A 27,225-nucleotide genomic window follows, 5' to 3' on the forward strand; every position below is an offset into this window, starting at 1 on the left:
CAGGGAAGGTAGACTTGATGATCATCATGATGATCATCATGGATCCCTTCCACCTTAAGATATTCTAGAATGCCCTGAAAATTTCTCCAATTAAGTTACAAACATAACTGAAAATTCTTTTAGCACAAGTTTCACATATAGTGGGTACTTAAATTCCAAGTTCTTGTCAAATTCTATTTTCCTTCAACATCCAGCACACTGTAAGCGTTTGAGCAAAAACATAATAGCAACCTTTCTTCCTCTTCAAAAAAGAGATGGAAAAAAAAAAAACATATTTAAACAGTCAAGAATCAATTCCCCAAACTATCCTCAGTGCCAACTATTTACGCTTCCCATAGCTAATGTCAACACAGTCTAAGAGTCAGTGAAGAGCTTGTATTTTTCACATGCCACCCTCCAAGCTGCAGTAATAGACTTTTCTCAAATATCTTCAGATATTTTTGCCTTTACTCTAATTTTTTTTCCCAGAATTGTAGGGGTTGGAAGGGACCTTGAGAGATTGAGGCCAACCCCCAAGTTGGACTTGAAAAGTCTATCCTTTTTCTTATTATTAAGCAACAGTATACGAACAGATGGTCCACTAAAATTAAAAAAATAATAATAATCGTAGCCTGCATTGTTAAAGTCCATGCGTTACAAAAATATAAGTTAAAAACTATCCTTTACTTCAGTGTTATTTTATCATAAACATAACAGTTTCTTCCATTAGCAAGTCATAGAATTACTTGCTCATTTAAAAAAATAAAATTTAAACCCCCAAACAACAAAATAGACCCCACAACAGTTAGTCTTGATTTTGCATTGCATTTGACAAGATTAATAGATTCTTATATAAACACACTAATCTTTTGCTTGCCTAAACCAGCTTTTGAAGGCTGTTTTCAAGGCAAAACAAGATATTGCTTCCAGTTATCACCTATAGTACTGACAATTATGAAAAAGAAATGACACTTCATCGTTTTCACTCCTTCTCCCAGAGAGATTCCAAAACTGTGCCTGAAAATTCAGAAGAGCTTTGTCCTCTATCTGATATTTCCTCCTTTTTTATCTGCTGGTTTCCACATTAAGTGAGAGTGCCTTGAGAGCAACAACATCTAAACTCTTATATCCTTCTGGAAATCACTAGGCAAAGAGAAATACAAAATACACTGTACGTAATATTTTATAAGGTTAATAGTAATTAGCAGTTCTGTCAGCACTGTGACACAATCCCATCACAGAATACTTGGTTCAGGTATTGGCGTGCATAAAGCCATTCTTGTAATACCACAGATTTAATACTGCTGGGGGGGAGGCAGGAAGTAGAATACACAAAGGTTCAAAGGATCTCAAAGTAAGTCCAGAGGACAGACAAGCTGGTCAACTTGCCTTTTCTCAGTTGCTTGACTTCACATTTCCCTGTAAGTGAATCCCCAAGCAGCACACAATGCTTGGAAAGAAGAATTTCTGAATGTGTTCAGAGCGAGATAATTCATAGCAAAACCTTATTCAGAGAGATAGTCAAATGTTTTGGGCTCTCAACAGGACTAACCACTTAAGGAAGCAGGACAATCTTCAAACAACAAGGCTCTTCCAATACCTAAGCAGCTATGTACAATTTCTTCATGATTTGAAAGTGCCTCAGAAAGATTGAGTGTGGGATTCTGAAACTATCATGGGCAACATTTAAATACAGCTTCAGTAAGATTCCCTTATAATGAAATACAGTAGTAATTCTTTAAAACCATGTACAAAACCTTTTCAAATCTAACAAAGGGCTTTGTTTGTACATTCCTTCATGCCCTTACAATTGTCTAAAGTTGACTTTTATACAGTATATACCAATCCAAAGAGCATACTACTAAACATAAGGAGATAAGACAGGTGCCAAAAAGATCTCTCCTACTGATTCAAGAAATCTGATTTAAGGGATTATTGAAGATGGTCTCTATAGCCCACTGAAAAAGTTGTGGAAATCCAAAAGACATGTCAATGTGTGAGACACTAGCTCGAGTGCTACTTTAGGCACAATAACTGCCATGATAGAAACACAGGTATTTGTTAACCTGAACACTGACTCAAGAACATCCCTTAGAGAATTCTGACCAGCCACAAATCAAAGAACAGTGAATCCACAGATAACCCTTAAAACTGGGAAATACCTTAAGATAATTATTTTGCTTCTCGTCCCTGGATGGTTTCTGCTAAGGCTGTTGGCATGTTTTAAATAACTGGTAAGCATTTTACAAATATCACAACATGATGATGTACATACCGGTTCCAAATCCTACTTACTAACATTTTGTAGTTACACAGCCTACGCTTCCCTGTATTTATGGAATTTATGACTGTCATACCGCCCAATGATTCTAGCAGGAAGAGGTTGTAGGAAATACTCTAAAGCATTTCATATTAGTTAATGCTACACAATGTTAAATTGAATCAAAGAATCCTGTGAAGCTCAAGCACCATAAATTTATACATTGGGAATACTCATCTTACTAATAATGTATTCATAATTTATTTAATAAAGAATAAAAGCAGAGAAAGTTTTTGTACAGCTTTCTAAGATCTGTATTTTTCTATCAGACAAAAACCACCCAAGCTTTCTGGAAATTGAAAACAGTATTTTTAGACTTTGCTGGAATGCAAACCATTCTGAAAAAGTGGCTAATAAATTGAAGAATACGTTTGTATGTGCCAGGTTCCAACTACATGGGACAAAGACAAGGAAGCCTTCCTGCCGAGAGGCTCAATGGAAACAAATTACTAAAGTAGCCCTGATTCTGAATCCTCACAGAAGCTCTATCTTGCCATCCTGAAGTCCAGTATTCCTTTGATAAATTTTATCACCTGAGTTGGTGTTAAAATGAACTTTTTTTTTTTGAGATCAGAAAAAAAGCATAAGAGGGAGTACATTAATCTGTTCCCAATCTCTTGGTAAGACTTCTTTTTCTGGCCAATCATGCTATGCCTTAATGATGCAGATGGGATGTAAGCACTGCCAAGACCTCTGTAAACACTCACGATACTGTTGAGAGGCTGAAGGGTAACATTATACTGATAATGGTTTCTGAGATTTGTTATCAGCAGAAAATCTTTTGTCTGCCAGATGTACTTCTATGTGAAAATATGCCTTTTTCAAGTTGAGAGCTGAAAACGACTCTCTCCAAGAGAGTCAGGAATAATTGAGAACAAAGTGATTGTTCTGTCTCTGAAATGTGCAGGTGTTCAGTCCACCAATGCTCTGAAACAGATCGAGTTTTTGTTGGAGATAACAATGCATCTGCAATAAAAATCCTTCCTCCTGTGCTACGATGGTAGACTTTTAAACAGAATATACATTCTACTGACTTTGTGAGGAAGCTCCCTTGAGAGAGTATTATAGAAGGTTTTTGTGGCATGGATGTACAATTGTGTTACAAAATCAGACAAAATTCTCCAACACAAGTGTGCTCACTGTTATGTTATTGTTCAAGCTACAAAAACCTCCACAGGCATCTTCTATGTGAGACCAAAAAAAGCCCCACCAAAGAATGAAAGCTGCATCTTAGGGAATTATCAGTATGGCAGTTTTCTAGGATACTTTAATTCCTCATCAAAACAGAAGTTTATTAGATGGCAGCAAAGGCAACAACTGAGCAGGCAGCATACTGGGTGTTGTCATCTGACACATCCACAATCAGTTGTAAAAATGTAAATAGTATAAAGTTAAATTAGTCATTTTGAGGACAGATTAATTCATCAGGAATTATGTACACTATGAGTCTTAAGATGTGCAAGAATAATATGCTTTCTCACTGAAAACATTCTTCTTTTGCACAGTAGCTTCTTCAGCACAATGTTGAAACAAGGAATGCTGGAACCATGAGTGTGCCCTGTGTCTCACTAGGAACCTTAAGCTGTGAGATGCAGTGGCTCTATTCAGTCCTCTTGAACTCTAGATCTTGCTAAAAACTTGCCAACATTCAGAATAACCATAAGCAGTTCCCTAATGTGCTATCATACATTAACAATATACTTAACCAGCTCATAATAAATAAATTGTATTTTACTATAAAAGATTAAATTATATTTTTCAGATATTTAAATGTAAACTTTTCTTTCAAAAGGATGCAGTTCACCCCTCAGTCATCTTCTCAATTCTACTGTGAACCTCTGCTTTATTACTTTTCTAACCACAGTTTTAAAAGAAAAAACAAAGTCTGCAGTAATCCCTGCTCTTATGCAACATATGCACACCAAAATTTTGCCACAGAATTTGAAAATAGTTTGTGTTTTCTATATTACTTCTCCTTGTTTCAGATAAAGCCTACTATTAAACACATTAGAGAATATAGGCTGCCTGTACCAAACACAAAGAAAAAACATTGGAAATGTTAAAGAATAATATGAATTTAGAAATACTATAGGTCCTCTCAGTGTGTAGCAGTTCAGCCAAAAAAATCTCGGTGCAAGGATACAAAAAAAAAAAAAAAAATTCTGATTCACTGTTTCCCTCCACTGTATTTTCCTCTCTCAAAAATGGTCACTAATCGCTCAACATGTTCTGCCTCTCTTGTTACATGATCTGGTTCTGAAGTTATGTTAGTGTCTTGAAAATATTCTATGTCAATGGTTTCCTCTTATGTAAAAGTCTCATGTATTTTGAGTAGATAACTTCAAAATGAAACAAAATTACAAAGGCCTGCTGTGTGATCCAAGAGCTTTCGATTTAACTTTTATGGTTTTAGCAGAAACAATGCATCTTTTTTGCTGTTTTGTACAAGTCCCAGTCATTTTTCTCCTCAAAGAACACAATAATTTAAATACTATCTACTACAAGAATAATAAAGGAGTATCTCGGGCAGATGAGAGATTAAAAATACTGGTTTCAACTTCCAGAGTTAATTAAAAATATTTTTAATTATCTTGCTGTACCTTTTTACAATTTTATTGTATTTATATAGCCTTCTCATCTAATGACAGGTACTTTTTATTTTAATGAAATAATTATAGGAAGTATTTAATATGTTCCTGAAGGCTATATCTATATTTGGGCTTTCATGTCAGAGGAGCTAAAACGTATCACATACTATGTGATCTGAAGTCAGCTGTATATGTTCCCCTTTTTACTTCTTCAGTGTGATTATATATTACAAAGCCATTACAAAGGCAAGAAAACCTTCTGAGTAAGCAAAGTATTACCAGCCTGTCTTGAAATGCAGCAGGGCATGTCAGCATGACTTGAGATACTCTTCTGCCATCCACCTTCCAGGTCCCAAGCACAAAGCAGCAGCCTAGAGGCGTGTTTCAGTAGTAAGGGTGTGAGAGGGCATATCATGGTTAAACTCCAATCCATTCAAAAGAGGAAGGTAACATCTTAGTTTGCTCTTTTACTTTTCTAAAGAAAATTATAAACGTTGTCTACATATTGGGACCTAATTCCACTAATACCTTGAGACTGAATGCCCAGTTTCAAGTTTTCTGTGAAGAGCTGCACTATGCTTTTTTGTGTCATTGCTTTGATTCTTAGATATAGCTATAGTAAACTGCAATAAGTTTACAGAGTACTATAAAAACGCTGTGAAATTGTCCTTCCATCGACTTCAATGCAGCCTTCCTCTTAATTCTATTACTGTAAAAAGAGCAATGAAAAATAGTAAACAGGGTGTGATCATCTGTGGAAACCATAATGAAAACTAATCCTCATTCAAGAGTGCCATCTAGTGACAAAGGAACCCTACCGCCTTTACATGAAGATGTGAACCGATCCACCAGCTCATTTTTATGAATAGATAATAGTATCTTACTTGAAGGCCATAGCAACTCATAATACCTTCAAATTACGCTTGTCATGTAAGAAAGTCTGTGACCTCCAATGCTGAATTAATTTTATACACCTGGAAGCCTGTATCTTCATAAACCCCACAGTGCATATCCATGAAAACACCCATCTGCAGAAGTCTGTTCCAGAGGAAACAAAGCAAGGTGTAGTTAAATGAAGCAGCAGTGTTTGGAAATGGCGCTGGCTCTTAAGGAAACATGCAGCATTAATGATAAAACACACTGCTAACTTTTCTCGGTTCTCATTACAGATCTCCAAGTGTGGAGAGTGGATAATTAATTTAATTTGTAAAAAGCAGATCAACAAACAACATAGTAGATAACATCCTTTATCTCTCTTGAGTCTACACGGTAGGGAAGACTACAGTTTTGTCTTTGAGCACCCCCAAAATATTCAGCAATTCATTACAGTCAATAATAGGATGTTGCATATACACACCTCTTTCAGTAATTAGGGAAAATTATTCACACTTCCCTAGATCACATATTTATATCTATCACTTCGTTCCTTCCACAAGAACCGAAGTGTACTACAAGACCAGAAGGAATATAGCTCAACTCTTTTGTATGATGGCAGAAGGAACAGGCAATGGTCCAAACCTAGTAAGTAGTCTCTTGAATTCATATAACCACCTATATCATGTCCTTAATCTTGGAAGCAGCAGTCACAGGAACACACAGAACCAGTAACTATACTAAATATATTAACTACGCATAAATGCCTCTAAAAATTAATAAATTTCAGTGGTTGTGTCTCATGTTTTTTAAAGCTTTATGTTTCAGGGAGAAGAAAATAATCTGAAGAATAGCGAAAACATTTTATACAAGTATGATGACGTATGTGTTGCTAACTGGATTTAAGCTAATCAGGTGACAAAGCCAGCTCCATCTACAGAAAAGCTACAGTGAACTACTTCATTCAAGCCAGTGTAACCAAGCAGTTACTAAGCACTAACCAAGTCTGGATTCATTTATTCTTTCAAATCTAATCCTATTCACCTTAAATTACTCCATCCCATTGACCTCATTTGACTCATGAAAACATACAAACAGGACTTAGTCCTCAGTACTTTCAGCCATACCCATAATTTTGGCAGGTATGTCTTTCAGAGCACATTGTGGGTATTCATCATCATTTTAACCAAATTCTTTAAAGTTAGACAGGATATATTTATAATCAACTTTTATATTTGCAAATAAATATGTTGAGAGGTCCATAATCACTTTGGACTATCAGGCTCAAATTGTCAACAGGAAAAACATTTACTATAATCAAGTTTATCAGAAAAGCCAATGAACACATCTATAATATTAGGATAGTATCAGCTAATTAGCGACTAGCTAAATTACAGTTCCACTAGATCAAAGGCTGTGTGTTCTTTCTGAAGAAAGGGTCAAACTGTTTCAACAAGAAATTTATATCTGTTCACTAAGAAGTCTTGTTTGTTAAATGGTTCAACCTAAATGGTTACACTTTTCCTTCATCATGCTGAGTTTCAGATGAAAATTTAGGAAGAGCGTTTATGTTACTAGTCATATTCTACCGCACAGAATACATTTCCAGTTTTATTACTGAGATAGTCTATGCATACACAAAGGCAAAACTCATGATGCTAAACAGAGTTCAAAATTTTCCTTCTGAGGTGTTTCAAGACAATATCTTTCAATTTTAAAAGTTGGCTCAGGTTTGAGATCAACCTCATGGTGGAACATGTTTCCAATTCTTTGTGCCCACTGGCTGAAGGTCATTTTAAATTGCAGTGACTCTTACACTAACACTTGTTTGGTGGTGTTGCCTGAATTTCTTCGCAATGTTTTCCAGTACCAAGATAACATATTAACTAATGATATCTTAATATTCTGACTTCAGCATTGTCCGACAGATATTGTCCCAAAGGAAGCCAAAAAACCCCAGCACATTCAGTCACTTGTAAGTCAATATGAAATGGAGGTAGGACTTGGCAAAAGTGGGGGATATTATGTGCACATGTCCAGTGTAAGCAGAAAATTAGAGATATGGTTTAATTAAGCTTCTTGGTTTAAGAAGTACAAGCAATAATTCAGCTCACGTGTAAGAAGCCACTTGACTGAAGTTTTATTTATTTGACCTCATCCTGAAGTTTTTTTTTATATATTAAATACACATTATTATGATATACATTATGAATATATACAAAAAAAAAGCCTACATAGCATTAATGCAATTTCTAATCAGGACTACGTTGCTTTTACGAGAAATTAGGCCAATATGGTCTTTCAAGACTATGAAAGTAAATAATACAAGGAAAATAGAACACAACGGATGGCATTTCAAAATATTGGATTCTTCTCTCAAGAGACAGCTTGTGATGCAACAGAAAGTTATCAAGTGGTAACAGTGTACACCCATGCCCACTTCTAGAATTTAACTGATTCCCTAAAATTTCAAAATACACAGAGGTAGAACTGATAATCTGATAAACTCTACAGGTATGGCTGGCTTGAAACATGGTGCTCGCAAAGAGCAGCACTTGTACTAAAAAAATCTCATATCTAAGGGCAATTCTGCCACCTCAAGCACTTGACTGAAAACCCTCTTTCTTACCCAGGGCCTACTCTTCACACACCCATCAGCATTACCCCTTTGCTAAGTCTGTTCATTTCCATCTGTCTCCTTAAGGTGATTTGACCATAGCTGCTTACAGCAGTTTCTAGCAGCTTGCATTTTAAACAAATCTTTTACACTTTAGAATGTTAAAATGCATTCTTCTATTTTAAATTCAAATTTTTGAATAAAAAACACTCATTCTTCAGCTACTGCAGTTCCATTTGCATTGTGGACTGAAATGACTAACAGTGGTCAAGGAATACACATGGAACTCAGGCAAATCCTTCCTCCTGGTTAATTACTGATTTTCTGAGAAGTTTTGGGCAGTTTGCTGACTTACCTTTCGCTTCATTTTCCCCCTATAGGAGTATTACATTACAAAAGATACTGAGAGATTGTTAAACTGTGAGGCATTTAAACATCATCAGCAACATGGTCCAGCGGACAGATCAATATTTTTGTTAGTGCTGAAATTCTGGAAGACAGAGTCATGCTTGTGTACAGTATTTCCTTAATTTTAAGTTGACTGACCCTAGTGAGATACAACGGGCAATCATTATCTATGAAGAACTACATACACAATAAAACTACATCTTAAATAATGTGGTGTTCTGTTTAGGTTCCTGGACACAGCACTTCAGGTAGAGTTTTAAGAAAAATCTTACCCATGGATTATCTAATGGAACAGAATTACTACATGAAAATACATCTAAAATAAATGTTGAAGATAACACATGATTTTCAAATGCACTTCTAAACATAATAAATTGCTATGAGAATAAATTCGGGGGGGGGGGGGGGGGGGGGGGTGTTACAATCTGTATCTTCTCATCTCAGTAAGGTTCCTCAACAACTTCAGCCAATCTATTCCATGGTTTAACTACTCTATGTGTACATCTTAAGTCTAAAGCAGGAAAGGATATATAGGCAATCAGCTGCCCTCTTGCCTGCAAATTCAGCTCTGATTTTTTGGTGAAAATACATCAATATGTCAGAGCTGTGAGTCACATACGCAAGCTACTGTCATTCATAAGACAAAGACAAGGTGAAGCTAGAGAAAATTTATCACATTATGGGGTAATGAAGTTATTACCACATAGATGAATAGCAGCATGTTTACAGAGCAGACTTTAAAATATAATAGGGAGAAGATGAAAGGAAACCAAACCTATGATAGAAACCTAAAGTGATATTTTTTCTGTTTCATTATTGGCTAGTACTAAAAATGTTTACATGCAACCTGAAAGTTGCGAATGTGTAACATGAGCAAACACCCCTTCAAAGTATTTCCACATCTGAGGACTGCAATTCACGATAGTCCCCAGATTATCTTCTAAAGGTAATGTGGCCCAAGGAAGTGGTTGAGTCACCTTCTCTGGATGTGTTTAAAAAAAAGGGTAGATGAGGTACTTAAGGATATGGTTTAATCTTAGGATGGGAATGGTTGTACTTGATGATCTTTAAAGGCCTTTTCCACCTTTGTGATTCTGTGAATGCTGCCAGGATCAATACTTACCATCTCCACATTAACCCAGCTTATTGAAGAATCTTAAGATTTTCCTTTCTTCCCAAAATAATTTTTTTGCTACTCAGACACCTCAGTTTGAAATTGACAGTTTTCTGATATTCTAGATTCCAAACTACCAGACATTGTCACAGAGAGCAATCTTGTCTTTAAAATAAACTAATATCTAAGTGAACAAAGCTTTCTAATGCTCCATATGGACTTATAAAATGTGTTGCAACCAAAGACCCTGTCAAGAATATCACGGGGCATAAAAAAATCTGAATGGGCTATGTTAGAAGTAATGTGTTCTCTAGAGAATAATTGGGTTTTGTCTTTCTCACGTCTGGAGTATACGTAAGAAGTCACCTTAAAACACCTATTATTATTATTGAAATTTTGAGAAAAAGCAATTGTCTTTATAGCAGCTGATTAGATGAATATTTTGAGCTCAGCCAGAAGAAATAAAAGGAAAAAGGCACTAATGAACCTAATAAAGAGGTTTAGTCTAGAATGGTTGTTAATCCATACAACTAACTTCAGGGAAGAAACGTTTGGTGTCAATAAAGCATTTCCTTAGTAAATTACTACTGGCTCCAGTGTAAGACATTTACAGTAAACACCAAGAGTCTGCAAGGCATCTGTTCTATTCACAGTGGAAGAAGGAACTTTGCTCCATTAATAACTTTAAAAACATGTAATAACTAATTCATGATGGCAGTTCAAATTCTATCAGCAGCCTTCATTATTTCACCAAGCTGAGTTCAAAGATAGAGTGAGTTTTAAAAAAACCTTGAAAGTTTAAAAGTACACTTTAAATTATAATAAAGAAGCTGTGTTCTTCTTTCTAATAATATAAAAAAGCTGTAGCTTCAAACTGTGTGCAACAACAGTATTTTAAGAATACATGCAAAACAAGAGTTAAAGTGTGTACATAAAACCCTGTATGATCTCAGATTCTGCTTTAGGGAAATTGTATGTTATATAGAGAGGGCATGTGTAATATACGTGCATGTATGTATAATAAAATGCTTGCTGGAATTTTAACATTTGACTTCACTAGAGATTTAGTGGGACTTTGCCTAAGGCAGGTTTTTAATAGCAATAATAAAAAAATACTTAATGGTACTTAGGGTAAATAATGTGTGGTCACTATGTTTAAAAACAGTAATACCAAACATCTGTGCTAGATTTCCACGTGATAAAATTCCCATATTACCTACACTTCTCCCAAAGTTATAGAGAAAAATGTTTATTCAAAATTTTAAACTGGACATGTGATAATCAATTTAAGAACTTTAAGGCAGGTATCTTGTGTTTTCTAACAGGAATGTGTATTTAGTCATCTTCAAGGTATTTTGAACATGAAAAATGCTATTGGATGACATCATGGCTTCAAGATTGATTTTCAACCATTAACCATTACATGGAGAGTGACTGGCCCAAAAACATCCTTTTTCTTTTATATATATGTGTGTACTTGCAAAGACCACACAGGATACATTATTCCCTTATCTAAGCAAATGATATATCATCTTGTCTCAAAAAATATCAATAAGATTCAGCTACCTTTGAAAAACAAAGAAAAAGATTGGAGTGAGGTGAGTCAGTTACAGACATAGGATCCAGTCTAACTCAGTGATGGAAAATTGAGTATAAACTGGGTTGTAGTTCTCAGAAACTATGGAAAACAGTTCAACTTGCTCTACTCAGACTGCATCTCCAAAATTGAAGCAGAAACTTACTCACACTTTTTACTATTCAGAGGTGGGTTTTTTTCTTGCTTGCTTTGTGAATCAGCAACCAGTTATAACTAACAAAGCTGGGAAACTAATTAATTATCCTTGTGAAACCTTATTGATTATATTTTTAAATCCCTGAATACATTGAAAGATATCTAAGCCCACGTTATGCATATCTTATTTCCCAAGAATTTAATGAACACTACTGACACTGACATTCTTTACTATTCCTATAAAAGAGCCAGATGCCATCTTCAGCTGAAGTTTGTCCTCCTCCTGAAATTCTACTACAGTTGTCCCCAGGAAAAAAAAAAAAAAAAGAATCAATGAGTTAGGAAAGTTTTTTACATGATTCTTGGATATTTGGTAAATTATATTGAATCAAAACAGTAGGATAGTAGATTCTGGTGACATGAATGCTACGTGAACTGGGCAGGAAATTAATGTGAGAAACATGTCATAATTGTCAAAAAAAGTAGAGGCCAAAGAACAGTAAGAGTTCTGTGTCCACCTAGTTATGGGAAAGAATTACTAGGCTGACAAAAGCAGCTCTGGAAAAACAAACACATCCCTTACTATGCAATTCCTAGTATGACCACTGTTTAGAGGCATGCAGGTAAAACACAATCATGTTTCCAATGGCTGTGAAGAAGAGAATGTCTAATTCCCAATGTTTCAGGAGTTGTTGCTTCAGTTTCTCTCACAGCATGTTCGTTTAATTCTCTGGTTTGGTCAAAATTGCATCAGCCAGTGATTATTAATAATAAAATCAGCTTCTGCTGCTCATGCATTAGCTTTCTATTCCACAATGTTGAGCTATCTAAAAGACTGTGAAAGAACAAGAGAAAACAGATTCCGGTTTCGTCTCTATTTGACCAGATTAAGGAACAGCACAAGGAAGAAACACACAGGTTTACTGGAAAACATGTTCAAAAGCCCAATATACATAAAAGACTTTTCCTTTTTCCACCCAGGATTTAAAAAGGTACAATTAAATTTCAAGAACTTTGAAATTTGACACAAAGTATTTTTAAACCATGTACCAACAGCATAACTCATGAGAAGTTATCTATGTATGCTTTTCAATGTAGTGTGGAATCTCTAGAACACGAGTAGCCTTCAGGGGCTTTTTTCCCCACATTCCATCTTATTTTCACCACATACAGCCTTTTTCATAGATAGTACCTTTTCTGCTGGAGACTACAGAAGAATCTGTTGCTCTAAGGGAAAATTGACACACTAGAAAAGTGGTCCATTGTATAACAAACCTCTGAATAGCAGTAAATTATCTTTCTGAACTTTAAACAAGTGCAATGTCAGAAAGTCAAATAGAAAAACTCAAGACAGAGACAAGTGGTCAGGATACCATCAGTATGTTACACATAAGGCACTAATTTCTCAGAAATATACTCAACACATAAGCACTATGTTCCAACCTGCAAAAATATAGAAAGCAGAATATTCTAGATTATGTTGTGAAATAAAAAATATTTTTCTAGGAATATAGAAAAATTAACACCATTTCAGTAAATACTAATTAATTACTTGATTAAAAAATAATTCAAGTTCACTTTTAAAGCATTCTCAGAAGGAAAAAATCCAGTAACTTGGCAAGGTCACTTACATATTTAGAATAAAAACTTATAAAAGCTAGCTATAAAAATACCAATCCACTGAGGAGACTACTGCAGAAGATTTGACACAGTAACTCCTGTTTTATCATGTTGGCAAACTGTACTGTGCAGGATGAAGACTACATGCTGTGTAGCATGTAATGACAGCAATTCAAACAACCACTGTAGAATAACAAGGTCTTGCCAACCTACATGTGAATATCTGAAGTTGATCCATTTGGACTTCTAAAAAATAGATAAAACTATACTGAATATCTGATACTCATTCAAAGCATGCAGACAGCTTCCCAAAACAAGACAGCAAAAGACAAAACATCAGCATTTTCCAAGCAATAAACAAACCCACCCAGATTCTTGGAAAAAAGCTGGCATCTACTAAACATTTCGTTTCTAAGTAGTTCATACCCCCTACACATTCTGTGTCCAAGCTCCCTACAACAAACTTCAAATCTGCAGAAAAAAAAAAAAATTAAAAAGCTAACTCCATTAATGCCATGTGCAAAAAGAAGACAGCTAGAGAGACAGGAGACTTCACCTTCAAGACAAAGCCTTGAATTCTTGTAACAACAAGGAAATTGTTAGCCAAAATCTAGAAATCAGTAGCTAAATTGATGTGGATAAATTCCAGACAACAAACCCAGTAAATCCTTAAACCTTGACCAGTTACCAAGGCATACCAGCATGTCATAAAACAGAAACTCCAGTAAATCCCATTCTATACTTGCAGTACTCCAAAGCAAAGACAACGTCTCTATCTTCATATAAACTGAGGGAGAATTTTCTTTTCCTGGCCTCTGAAGATAACTCAGAGAAAACTCTTAAACCTAAAACTAATTCTTTATAAATACAGGAGAAACATATACAAGGAGCAATATGATCTTGTTTCAACACTCCCTGGACTAATCAATTAATTGTACGCCCACGAACTTTACTTGAAGGCTTTACATTTTATCTATTTCGCAAGCTCTAATTCTATTTCTCTCACTGCTCTTGACTACTGTGATGATTTGAAACTTTCTTCAAATTTCTATTGTAAATTTATGTCCAATACATACCCAAATTGGGATTCACAAACTTGTCATATTGATGCAACAGGTGAAATATAATCACATAAAAACCCAAATAATAAATAGCAAATCATCTATCTTCAAAGGCTGCCGTATGTACTACAGTAGCAGATTAAATCCAGAAACCTGTCTGCTAGTTTATAGAACTACTCAATCCTTCCTCATCACAAATTTAATGTCATACTTTTCAGGATCCACTGAATATCAGCCTTTAACAATGGGTGTCATCACTTATTAATTAAAAATTTCTGCCTGTGAAAAGATACAGGATCCACACCTTCACAACAAAACCTTACTGAAATGTGTCATTACACCTTGCAAAATTTCCAAGCTTCAGATAGGCCTGATACCCCTGAGTCCACAATACATATTCTAGGTTAGAAAAGAAAAAAAAAAGGAAGGAAAAAAACCCCCTAAAGTAGCCATAAATTATTTACAAAAGAATTTGTCCATACTGAAGAAAGTATTGTAACATCCATAGATGGAAATAACTGTTCTTAATCTCCAGCATTCATATGTTCAGTGATATACAGGAGCCAATATTAGTTTTCTACGCTCTTGTACTAATTTAATCCATGCTTTGAACTGCCAGGTAAATTGGTCTTCTGCTAGACTGGAAGTTTAGACTACACAGCTGTTGAGTTTAAGGACACAGACCTGTTCATCCTGATCTCTCCAACTGAGTAGTTTGTATTTGACATCCCTACAATTTACACCCTTCTTAGTAGGGAGCACGAGGGTCTTTCTGAGCAAGACTCACGCTGTCTTGTTTGCCTGCCATCAGACACATAAGGCTGATGGGCCGCTGGGATATAGAGGGATAGATGGGCTTGACACCAGGCCAGACTTTCTTTCAATTGTACTAATTCAATCATCCCAAATCCAGTACCAAAAATATATTCACAAGTGATGTGGGCAGCTGCAGCAGGTGGGATTGTGATCAAATTAAGGATCTTGAAGTACAGTGCAGCCATCATCCCAGTGTTTTAGTGTGGCAACATTATGTGGTATATTTATCCAAGAAGTTGCAGCACACATGAAAATACAGCAGAAATGCACATAGGGAGAAGTCTTTGTTTATACATAAAAACACTTATTTCAAACACAAGTTGTACAAAATCAAATGCAAAAGTTTACAGCAGCAGGTGTTAATGCCCTCTTCAGTACTTCTACTCTTCCTTTGCCTAACACTGACTTGTAGAAATACAAAGGATACATAAACTATGCAAAGCAACAATTTCAACTTAATTTCAGATGTCCTGCTGTGTATTTACTACAGATGTAAAACAAAAGTATATTTTTGGTTGTTTGTTGGGTGAATTATTTTTAATGAAAACAAGCAGAAGAAGAAAACACTTAGATTCTGTTCTATATTTCTAAAACAGCAGCAACTACTTCGACAATATCTTTAAAAGAAATAAATGTGTTTTTTCTTACCTCTCTAAGATGCATGTTTTCCTTCTCCTTCTGATCTAAAATCACTTCTAAATGATTAACCTGAGATTCAGCCTCTGCCATCCTTCGAGTTCTCTCATTGTCATCTTCCATCCCTTTAGATGGCAAACCTTTGCTTTGCAGCATTTCCAGAAGCTTTTTTATCGATTCATCTCTGGCATTTAGTGTTTGCTTTTGTGTCTCAATCCTAAGCTCCATTTCTTCTAGTGTTTTTCTCAACAGGAAGAGCTCTTTAGCTTGTCTATCATGTTCTGCTTGCAGTCTTCGAAAATTTTCCTCTGTGAGCTCAATAGTAAAATGCTCAGCCCCTCGGTTTCCACTTTCCTGCTGGAGAAGATGGTTAAGGTCTCTCTGGGTCCTAAGTTCATCTTGAAGTGCCTGGATTGTCATTTGAAGATGCTGCAATAAAGAGGAGAAAGAAAAAAAAAGAAGAAAAAAATCAATTTAGGATCTAAATGTAGGACTAGTCTTTGGTTAAACTTTTGTTGTACGCTGTTAGAAAACTTCATTAGAATCAATGATGAAAGTATATCAAATGACCTTATAAAATAGCAAATGAATGTGAGAATACTTGTAATGATGTCTTTCAAGTGCTTCTAAAAAAAAAAACAAAAGGACAAACACACACACAAAATAGCGTCAGCTAAAGATAAAATAAATAGCAAAGACAGACAAACAAACAAACCCAAACACTAGGCAGTGGCACATCCATTAGTACAGTCAGTATGTACCTATAAAGCTGAAAGACTCAGTATTCCATGTTTTCTAAATTACTTCATAGACTAAAGTAATTCTGCTCTTCATGGTGCTCAACAGTACTGTTTATAAAGTCAATCAAAGTATTCACTATAATTGAAGGGGGCTTTGGGGAGGGGCTGAGTTTGGGCTGGTTGGCTGTTTGTTGGTTTTATTTCTTTCAGTAACTAAAGCTATGAATGTGTTTAGTAAACAGGATTACTGTATCTCTACAAGCAAACAAAAAACCACAATAAGCAATACTGAATTTTGGAAAATAAATTGACTGCAAATAGTGGACAAACCTTTGTTCTTCTGGCATCCAAAAACTGAACAGCATGGTAAATGAAAAAATGAAGCAAAATCAACGTAAATAAAGGTCAGATGCAAGCAAAGGAGATTCAACAGAAAGAACTGAATTCAACAAAAAAGTACCTTCAACAGAAAAAATAACTTTATTGAGCATACAGAAAGGCACCAACAACTTCACAGTACCCAAATATACAAACCTAAACTATAGACAGACTTTCATCAATAGATGTGACAAATACAAACACAGTAGAAGTAACTAATCCCACAGTGAATATCAACATTCCTATTTCATCTTACTGTTCTTTTACACCTGAACGTTTTTTGAAATACAGTGACTGGTCCTGAAATATTCATGTTACGTGTGAGTACAGAGGTCTTTCTCTGTTTAAAAAGTAAATCCTGTACTCCTTATTCAACATGAATCAAAATCAGAAGAGGATTTTGCCCATGTTACAGTTGGAACAGAAAATCGTCCTAAACTACTATGGTTTATGATGTTCGTTTCAGACTAAGTTTTTTTGTTCCTTCTATTCACTGTGTACATGACACACTGAATTACTGAAATATTAATTCCTGAACAGCCACAAGGTCTGTACCACAACACTTTTAATTCCAGGAATTAAGAGGACTGTAATGCATGGCATTGGACTTTTTTTTTTTTTTTTTTTTTGCATCGATATTCTGCAACTTCACATCACACAAAAACAAAACACAAAAATACCCAAACAACAAAAACAGACCAAAGACCCCAGTGTACACAGAAAAACCATATCGCACAGAAAGCCACCCACACAACCACATCAGCGCAGTACGGGACGCTTCTGCTTTTTCATTTCATTTGCTACCACATTCGTGTTTGGCACTATTACTTCTAGAGGTGCTTGTTTGTGACAGTAATTTAAATTACATGAAAAAGCAAAACCTTAAGAAAATAACCTTGCAAAATAATGCCTTTTAGCAGTTATTTTAAATGGAAAAAATATTGCCAGTGAAAACTCTGTGTAGTTAAATAGTTTGAATCTATTCTATTATTAAATATCTGAGGCCCTCAGTTAAGAGTATACAACGTAGGCTACTCATTTATAGCTCTGCTATGTTTTCTTGATCTCATCATCTTTTTATTTATATGAACTTAAAAGCTCCCCAAAAACTTAACACTTCTCCAGATGTAGTAATTTTCCCACTTTAAATCTATTATACAGTTCACAGCTCCAAGACTGACAGCTTTAGCACTGAAATTCAGTGCATAAATCAAACCTAATTTTTCAAATAGTACAGAAATATTCAATTATTTTAAATGAGCAAATTATCAAAGATATAGAAAGGCAACAACAAAAAGGGACAGATGCTGCAAAGCAAAGAGAATCAAAACCATTTATTTTGAAATGCTGTTTCACTACGTTAAATCAGAGACATAATTTTTTTAGATTACCTTAACCAGCCAATAATGTGGTTTTGTGATGATTCCAAACTACACGACAACTTGCATTAGAGAATACAGACTTAGTGTATTCTCTAATTCTTTGTAGCTTTGTAATGCTGAACGTCTGGGGAGAATAAATGCTTGAAATTGCTCAATTAAAAATTATTCAGTTTTTACTGAAGAGATTGCAAGTTTCCTTTATACAAGAGAACAAGGCAATGGCACAGGTAAAAATATCATTTCACTTTTTTAACAAAGTAAACTCTCAGAAAAAGAAATGAGACGGACCTCAAAAATCCATTAGAATATCTTCATTCTCATCTTTGAGAACACTCCAGCTAATGACGCTGCACTTAAAATTACACTCAATAGTTTGTTTCAATGGCACAATCAGTAAGAAACGGGTTTTTTTTGAAGTGTTTAAGAACTTATAATACAAGTTTCTGGTTTGAAGCTGAAGGAACAGCATTTTTTCTGTTAAGGTTTTGTTGCTGTTAGTTGTTGGGGGCAGTAGGAGGATGGCTCTTAAATCCCAGCCTCTGACCAAACGCAATTATGCATGAGACTTACAGCTTCCATTTATAAAAACACATTTTTATTCAATGGCTTCAAAGGAAAACATGAAACCACTGCAAATGAGAAAAAAAAATTGAATAAAAATAAAGTTTATATTAAAAAATCATTCAATCCTATATAAAATGAAGCTGTTTTCCTAAATTGTAACTTCAGATTTGGAATCATATAACTGACCTGACACATATTTACTTGCTTTTCCTGTTCTGGAAGGAAGGCTTGGTTAGAGCTTATTTGAAGTTTTCAAATGAGTCATTATAGAAAAATATATTTGTATCCATTTAAACCATCCACAACTTTACATCAAGCTTGGCACACAGCACTTCTCAAAAGCTCCCAAGAATTGAAGCAGCATTCCTCTTTTGTTTTTCAAATTTTAACTTTTTCATGCTATTATTCTTCTTAAATTTAATTTTTTTAATGGAGATAAAGTTTTCCTAAGTAAAATGCTTACTTGTGATTTAATAAAATTTCATTTATTATTATACAAAGAGAATTCTCTTTCAGTTAATTTTCAAGTTGGCGTCCGTATCAGCCATCAGCCACAGTTCCTGCCCCACAGCATTAATGTGAAGAATGAACCTTATATCTGTACATTCTTCAAAAGAATGACCCAAGTAACACAAAAACCACTTTGCATAAGTCCAGTAAATTAAATGCTTGGCTTCCAAAAATTATTTCACTACTGATCAACAGCATTACTCAGCAACTACCTGTAATCTAGAAACCATCAAAAGAGAATTGCTTTCTCCAATCTGAATAATTAAGATAGATCTTCCTAGTGTTAAATTACATAGTATTATTTATTATTTGATACTAAAAGCTATGTACAAATAAATGTTTCCTAAAAGTGAAGCGGTCTCTGTACACCAAATGCCTTTAAGGCTTTAGGCTAAATAAAGGGCAATTCAGTTCTAAAATATTTTCAATGTTTAAGCAAACTGAACACACACATTGATAACATCCAACCCTTCTGAATGCAAGCTGTAAAAGCTGCAATTGTTGGGTTGACACACAAATAATCAGAAATCAGAACTCAAACCGCAATTGTCCTTAAAATAAATGGAACTACTTCCTTTATACTGGAAGATGGCATAATTATGAGACTGGCTATTTATGGTGTTCTTAGGTTCTACCCATAACCATGTGTCTCACTGAGCACAATAGTTGTGGCTGCTTCTCAATATTTATGTTAAAACTAACAGCCTCAACTGTGGCAGACTACTGCTACTCTGACATAAGAGAATCCATTTTTGTATACCTCCAAGGCTTAGAAGGCTCTTTGAACATGATGGACCAGATTTAGACTTGTGCTGGCACAGATTTTTGTATCTGCAGCTAGCTAAGAAAAGGAAAGAGCAAATGTTGTGAGGGTGGAACGAAATTGTATAATTAATTTCAGTGGGGGAGGAATGTGGGAGTGCTGTGAATATCTGTCACACTGCTGTCATTACACAGACATAGAACTTTGTGGTATTTAAAAAAACATGCAGTATCTATCATATTTTTCATAATGTCTATTAAAAACAGACAAGTTGACCAGAAATATTTCCATGCCAATTTCTTGGTAATAGTGGAAAAGTTCTGAAAGAACTATTTACTTTTTTTCTGTAGCCCAACTCCTAGAAGCAATCCATGGAACTACACAGGAGGTTCCATTAATCTTTCCCTGAATTAAGCATAGTGCAGTTTTTCAAAGTTTTCCCCCATAAATTGAAACAAAACTATGACAGCAAGATAAATGAAGGCCCCCCTTCCTGGATTCCAATTCACATTCAACACAAGGAGGTTCCTCTAATCTGTGCCAACTTCATATTCCCAAAGGAACTGCCTGCAGAGAACTGTCCTGCCACTGTATTCCTTGAGCCAGAGCACATAAGCACTTCCAGAGCATCCCAAAGCCTTAGATAGATGGTGAACAGTGGAGGAAAAGGAAATCACAAAGCAGACTCGCTGATTTAAAATTGTTAGTCTACCTACAGAACTACACAGCTTCTCATACTTTCCCCATCACCCTGGCACCAAAAGCAAAGAACATGTTGATGAATACAGGGTCCTGCCATATTAAAAAAAAAAAAAATTGCATGCTACAAACATGGAAGGAAATAACAAACCTCATGTAAGGCCAAGAAAGAAATAAATAATATCTATAGCTGTCTGACTGGGAAAGCCAAACTGAAGGTTTTGGTGGCAGAAAGTGGTCTTAAGCTTTCATCAAGTAATGGATTTTAAAATATACACCCATCCATATACAGAAAACTACAAACAACTTGTAATGTAGTCATAATTTAACAATCTAATTCCTCAGACAGTAATCACTCAAATTTGCACTCCAGAGCTTCTGAAAAATTCTGTGTTTCTTCTATGATAGGTTCTGCTCTAAATGACCCAGTACAACTGTTAAAGGCAGTGATGGCAAGATCATCCAGTATATTTCAAACTGTTAGTTCTATATCCATCCAAGATGATTTCTGTTGGTGCTTTATCTAAAAAGAACTATAGTTACTTTATTGGACTGCAATGTTTTTTTCCACTCCTAATACCTTAATCCTTCCTCTCACCCCTCACTGTCTTTTCATTTACTTCTAACTCCTATCTCTCATGGTTCCATTTTTAGCTCCTGCTCCTCCTGTTTTGTTCCACTCCAAACACAAGGAAAAGTGTATTAGCCTTGCCTTCTGGGACCCTATAACCTGGCTTTACAACAACTGAGAAGCAGTAACTACTGTGGTAACAGTCTCCATCCTCTCAATGCCAGAACTTCCATATAATGTGATGGTCAAACAATCTGACAAATTTAAAAAAAAAAAAAAAAAATCAACTGACAACAAAACCTTGCCAATTTAGAGGGAAAAATTAGTCCAGGAAAGAGAGCAAATCAGACAACAGGTCTCCACACACACTGCAGAAAAGAATGTGAGGTAAGGCTGCACTGCCAGGCAGCTGGAGCTATGGAAATACCTAGGAGCACATCAGGATATATTCATGACAAAAACTTTCAATAAGCTGGAAATCAAACCAAACTGAACACAGGAATATACTCTTTCTTTTGTCTCTTTTATTAATGCACATAAGTGACAAAGAATTTTGTTAGTTTTTATGATGTGTTATAGCCTTTGAAAATACAGGGTCAAACATAGTATTTTTCTGAATTTTTTCTTCAAACTATGAATTCTTTTAAGCAGTCTCTGCAGGTAACTTCTTAATGTGATATTTTAATAAGCAGCCTTGCACAACCACATTATCTCCATGGTTCATGCAGTGAAAGGAATAGAACGCACTAAAATGCCCTGTGTCTTGGGATATAACCATAGAACTTAGAGCTGCATTAGTTAATACAGTCTTGTCTCTTGACAGTGTCAAACTTATGATAAAAAGAGCTTTCTTATGAAATTCAACTACAGCAATTGGTATTTTAATTTTAGTTAGACTATTGAAGAAACAGGAGGATTAGACTTGGAAATATTTGTTATTAACATTACAAACAAACATCTAAATCTTTCTTTTCTTCTGTCAGAAAAAAAAGGGACTTCAAGGTATTTTCTTCATCAGCATAAACTCAAGAAATGGATTCTCCCAATTATTTGGTCATCTGTCTAATGTAATTTAAAATTCTGGCATCCACACAACATCACTAAAGATCAGTTGACAAGAACTTTGCTTGAATAACACAGGGCTGACAAAGACATGAAAGAAGACAGACGTAATTTCTGAGGCATCACTGGAGATTCAGACCACACACACGATGCATTTTCAGCATCAAAAGTTCTGCAGGTGCAACAGACCTAAGACCACTGAATCACACTGTTTGCTGATACAACCATGTATTTGAAATGGGAGCAATCTTGTTTAGCAGCTTAATTTTTCTTTCCTTGTTTTAAATGTGGTGCCTTGTCAAATTTGATAAAGCTTACTCTTAACACTGTGCTTAGCAAGTTAAATAAGGAACCTTGTCATGTACATTTAAATCTGTATTTCTTAATACAGACATTGTATTTGATCCAAACTAACAGATTTCATTACTATTCAGTCAGCTTCTTTGGGTAAATCTCACAGATATTTTGGTGAAAAACAAGTAAAACAGGAAAAACAAACTATTGCCTAAAATTTGAGGTTATCATATGAAAACGTATCTCCATTCATAACAGAGGGATAGCTGCAGGGTAAATGCTTTAGTATCGCAAGTTTCATAGCAGTTCGGCACCTAATTCTTAAGACACAATCTGTAAATATATTTCTTTCCCAATTCCCTGGATTGCTGTGGGATGAGAGGTGTCATTTTTCATTTATTTGCTTTGCCATTTGCCCTAAGCAGGCCTGCTATCACAGATACAGTTTGTCATTCTGTCACATAGTATTTCTTCATCGTAGAAACTTACAGTACCACAAATCCATCTCTAAAGCACTGCACTTCATTTGTTAATTTGGAGTATTTTGAGGTAGAAAAAACTAATTGTATGTCTTCAATATCTACACCTATAAACCTTCCCTTCTTTCTTCCACCACATTTCTCCAGCATAGCCAACGCCTTCTGTGGTATTCCATCTCATTTCAGGGATTTCAAATTCACCTTGCCTCTCCCCACCCCACAACAAGCTAGTGGAATACTATTTGTTGAGAATTTATTTAATTAAGATTTTCTAGCTTTAACTACAGTCAGAACACAGTCATATCTCTGTAGAGAAAGGGTACATTTTACCTCAGCCCACACTTACTAAGAGGAATTCAGTTTGGTGCACCTTGCACAACATAGTATCTCAAAAGCAAAAATTCGGTACAACCTACTTCATCAATTCCTTTAACCTAGATAATTTGAATTAATCTACATGTTTTCTCCTATTGATAAAAATCACTTTAATACTCATGGGCCAAATCTTGTAGCTTCTAACCATAAGAACAAGAAGGCCAAGACAAAAGGGGACTTTTAGAAAAGTTAAAGCAAGCCTTGAGAGGAGAAATGTGCAAAGATACAAGTTCAAAACAATGCCCATATCAAGTTCTTTAGTTACTAACACACTGTATTACAACATGTAAGCCATTGGTATCATATCAAAATACAAGGCTTGATATTTAGGTAAACATTACTGGTACTGTTGTCACTTTTAAACAGTCAAATTATTCTATTATGACAACACTGGAGCCTGCTTCCCCCCCCACCCCAATCCCTTTAGAAAAAGGCTGCTACTGTGTTTTTAGGGCTGAGCAAAGCCAGAATCTCCAAATAGTATTTTAATGGACTGAAAAATCACCTGTAACACAGATTTTCACCAATCTGAACACATCTGGAAGAACTCGTTTCAAGATACATTTTACAACTTACTGGAGAGAAAAAGCAAAATACATTTTAACAAGGAAATCAATGTTAGCTTAAGAAAAGCAGGTTTTGCTTTTTTTCCTCAGGAAATTTCTGTCTGTAGCAATTGCTTCCCAGATAAGAATAATGCAAGTTTTAGAAGTCCTGGTCACTCAGAGGTAAGTCTTAGGCATTCCTATTTAAACACAACTCATCAGATAAAGTAACTATATGCTGTGAGAAATCCTCCATCCTCTAAAGGACTGCAGCTTCTCTGATACTCAGTTCTTCCCAAGACAGGGCACTTCCGCTCTTTTATGGGACTCAAGCACTGAAGATTTGATAAGGAAGCTTTTAGACTGTTTAGAACCTTTACTAGATTGCTCACGTGGTCTAGGCTCTATGTAACCAGTCCTTTCAATTAATCTTCTGACTGCCCATGGTTTACCAAAGATAAGCAGAATCGCAATGCTACAGCTGTCCTCAGTAACTGAGATCACAGAATCCCCAGAGCTTCAGCTCATCACAGCAGAACTCAGGGTCCAAAGCACCCAAGTCCTTTCCAAAGAACAAAGAAAATTACACCCCTGCAACAGCCCCACCCCCAAACTCCACTGTTAACAGAGAGATACAACATGAAAAGAAAAACCACAAGCAAAAAAATCAAAGCATTCATAGCTCTCTTCTGCTCATAAAACAGAAGATCTCCAGTTATCTCCTCAGTCTTTTATGTAAACAGAAAACTAAGTTCGAAATTCTGCTGGTTCACTGTCGGGTACTTCTGGTAGCTCTTGGCTTTGGAGCTGCCTTTTTTGCTGTTAAATTTTTCTATCAAAAAAGATTTAATTCATCATCATAAATGTACCTCAAGTAATAACCACTTACATTCAAAAGGCAGTAATTTGCAGTAAATTCTCAGTATGTTCTATCTGCAGAAGATACTTGTGGACAAACATAAACCTCTTAAAACTTTGTGGGGAAAAAACAACTTTCTTAACACTCAATGAGCAAATTGTTCATTAACAAAACACTGCACTGTGTTTAGAACTGATTGAAATTTTGTTTCCATTTTAATAAAAAAGGAGGAATTTCAGAGAAAAAGCACCTCCCTGATTTCTACCAAGTCCAAGTTTCCATTAACAAAGCAGGGTTTTTTTTCTAGTGACATTTAATGTCAAGGTTTTGCATTATCTTTTTCTAGTTTATCAAGACCACACTGTCTTCCTCTTTTGTAACATTTATAGTTCGTGGGTTATTATTATTATTTAATGCCCAGAACATCAAAAGTGCCATACCCATGGTAAGCAAGTAAATCACATGGAACACAGCCAACACACTAAATTTTAACAAACCTCTTTAAGAAAGTGCATACGGGTTCATTAAGGATTATAAGCGGTCAGCACCTCTGCTTTACATCTTGTTCCAGAATCGAAAGAAACCTTTTTATTTTTTCTACCAGCAAGATCAAACAAGTGTGGCCTTAATGCTTTTAATTATGTCTGGTCTATTTCATGTGTCTCATTCATCAAAGTCACTACTAAAATTATTCTTATTATCCTTTAAGGTAAATTATTTCTAGTGTTTCCATTCTAACATTTTCACCTAAGAAAAACAGCAGTACACTGCTGTGGAATTTTACCACTTAATCGTATCTATGCCTTAGACTGCTTGAACCAGGCTTATTGACTCTCAAAGGCCTGGATCAGTTGCTTAAATAGAAAATCTCATTTAGGTTAATCACTTGGTTTTGAGCCATGCAAATATAACACTAAGTGTTTTAGATTGCCAACAATTACAACTGTTTTCATTAAATCAATTCCAAAAGAAAAATCTTGAATAACTTCCAACAAACTATTTGTTAAAACATATAGAAGTCTTAAAAAACAGCTTTGCTGCAATATACAGACTGTATATTAAAGACACAAAAAGACAATACTACGTGACTGATCCACCAAAAAAATGTCAAAGGAAGGTATTTAGAACATGAATGACAATCCAGAATATAACTGAATTAAGATCATGCATAACTGAGCAAGATAATGGGAAATAACAGATTCAGCTCTATTGCTAGAATTATTCCTGTTTATGGCTTCTGAAATGCAAACTAAGAAAGAGTGAGCAAACTTTCTGAAAATATTGAAGGATATTGGTATTTCAAGTATTTCTGGGTATCAGCAAACCCAAATACCTACATAGAAAAATCTAATATATTTCATGGTTTTCATTAAAAATTCTAATCCCTCAAAGCCTTGAGCCCAAGGTTTACTTCCTTTGAGTAGCACTTGAGTGCTTCAGTTGTCCCTGACGCAAGGGCTCAAGTTCTAAAACAGTATTTGGTCCTGGACATACTGGGATTTTGAATACTTCTGCAACAGCTTGGAATAGGGGATGTCCTGAACCATTTCAGCTGTACCTGCCAATACACAGCAAGAAGATCATCAGCCTTCACCTATGAAGGACAGGGCCACTACAAAAACAACCTTCTGGATAACACCATAAAACTCAATACTTCAGAAGAAATAGATTTACTGTGATCAGAGAGGACCCAGAAATGAGGGCCAAGAGCATATACTGGGAACGTTTTTTTTTTTTTTAGAAGGAAAAAATAAGATTGTATGCACGTTAAAATTTGCATTTGTCAGAGAGCTAAACTACTGCTTCTGAGGTCATCTGCAGCTGTAATGCACCTGTTTGAAAACCTGGGATGTCATATTTGCCTTCTTCCTGGCATACCCATGAGGTTTTATTCAGTAATGCCAGCTCAGTGTGAACCGTTGTGCAAACTTCAATTAATGAAGAGGAAGTCTGCATTGTTTCTGATAGCCCAATTTAAAAAAGCCTGATAAGCCAAAAAAATATTTGGCAAGTAGCTTCCTCTCTCTTTTTGAAGAGTAGATTATAGCGTCCGGAGCTTGCTGATTCAGTCAAAATAATAGCCTAGCAAAGATCCTGGATGCTAAAAAGGCCTACTATTTTCTTATTTCTTAAAAACTAAGGTTCAGCTATGTTAAAGGATTTTTAAGGCACCGACTCAAGAAATTACTTGAAAAAGGAGAGTAGAGAGAATAATCAAGGTCCCATTTCAAACACTGGAA

The 27,225-nt window shown here is 35.4% G+C and overlaps 1 protein-coding gene across 1 annotated transcript in view; it reads right to left on the minus strand.

The window, feature by feature from the left end:
- The window catches only part of ERC2 (ELKS/RAB6-interacting/CAST family member 2), a gene marked incomplete at both ends in the record, with an annotated part of 332,401 nt that overhangs the window by 269,938 nt on the left and 35,238 nt on the right, over positions 1 to 27,225 (minus strand). Inside the window, 2 exons of the mRNA XM_084269469.1 lie at positions 15,777 to 16,193; positions 16,835 to 16,858. Of these exons, the coding sequence (XP_084125595.1) occupies positions 15,777 to 16,193; positions 16,835 to 16,858 (441 nt within the window). The remainder of the gene's footprint in view (positions 1 to 15,776; positions 16,194 to 16,834; positions 16,859 to 27,225) is intronic.

Source organism: Gallinula chloropus (genome assembly GCF_964237585.1).
Source record: "Gallinula chloropus genome assembly, chromosome: 12".
Classification (NCBI taxonomy): Eukaryota; Metazoa; Chordata; class Aves; order Gruiformes; family Rallidae; genus Gallinula; species Gallinula chloropus.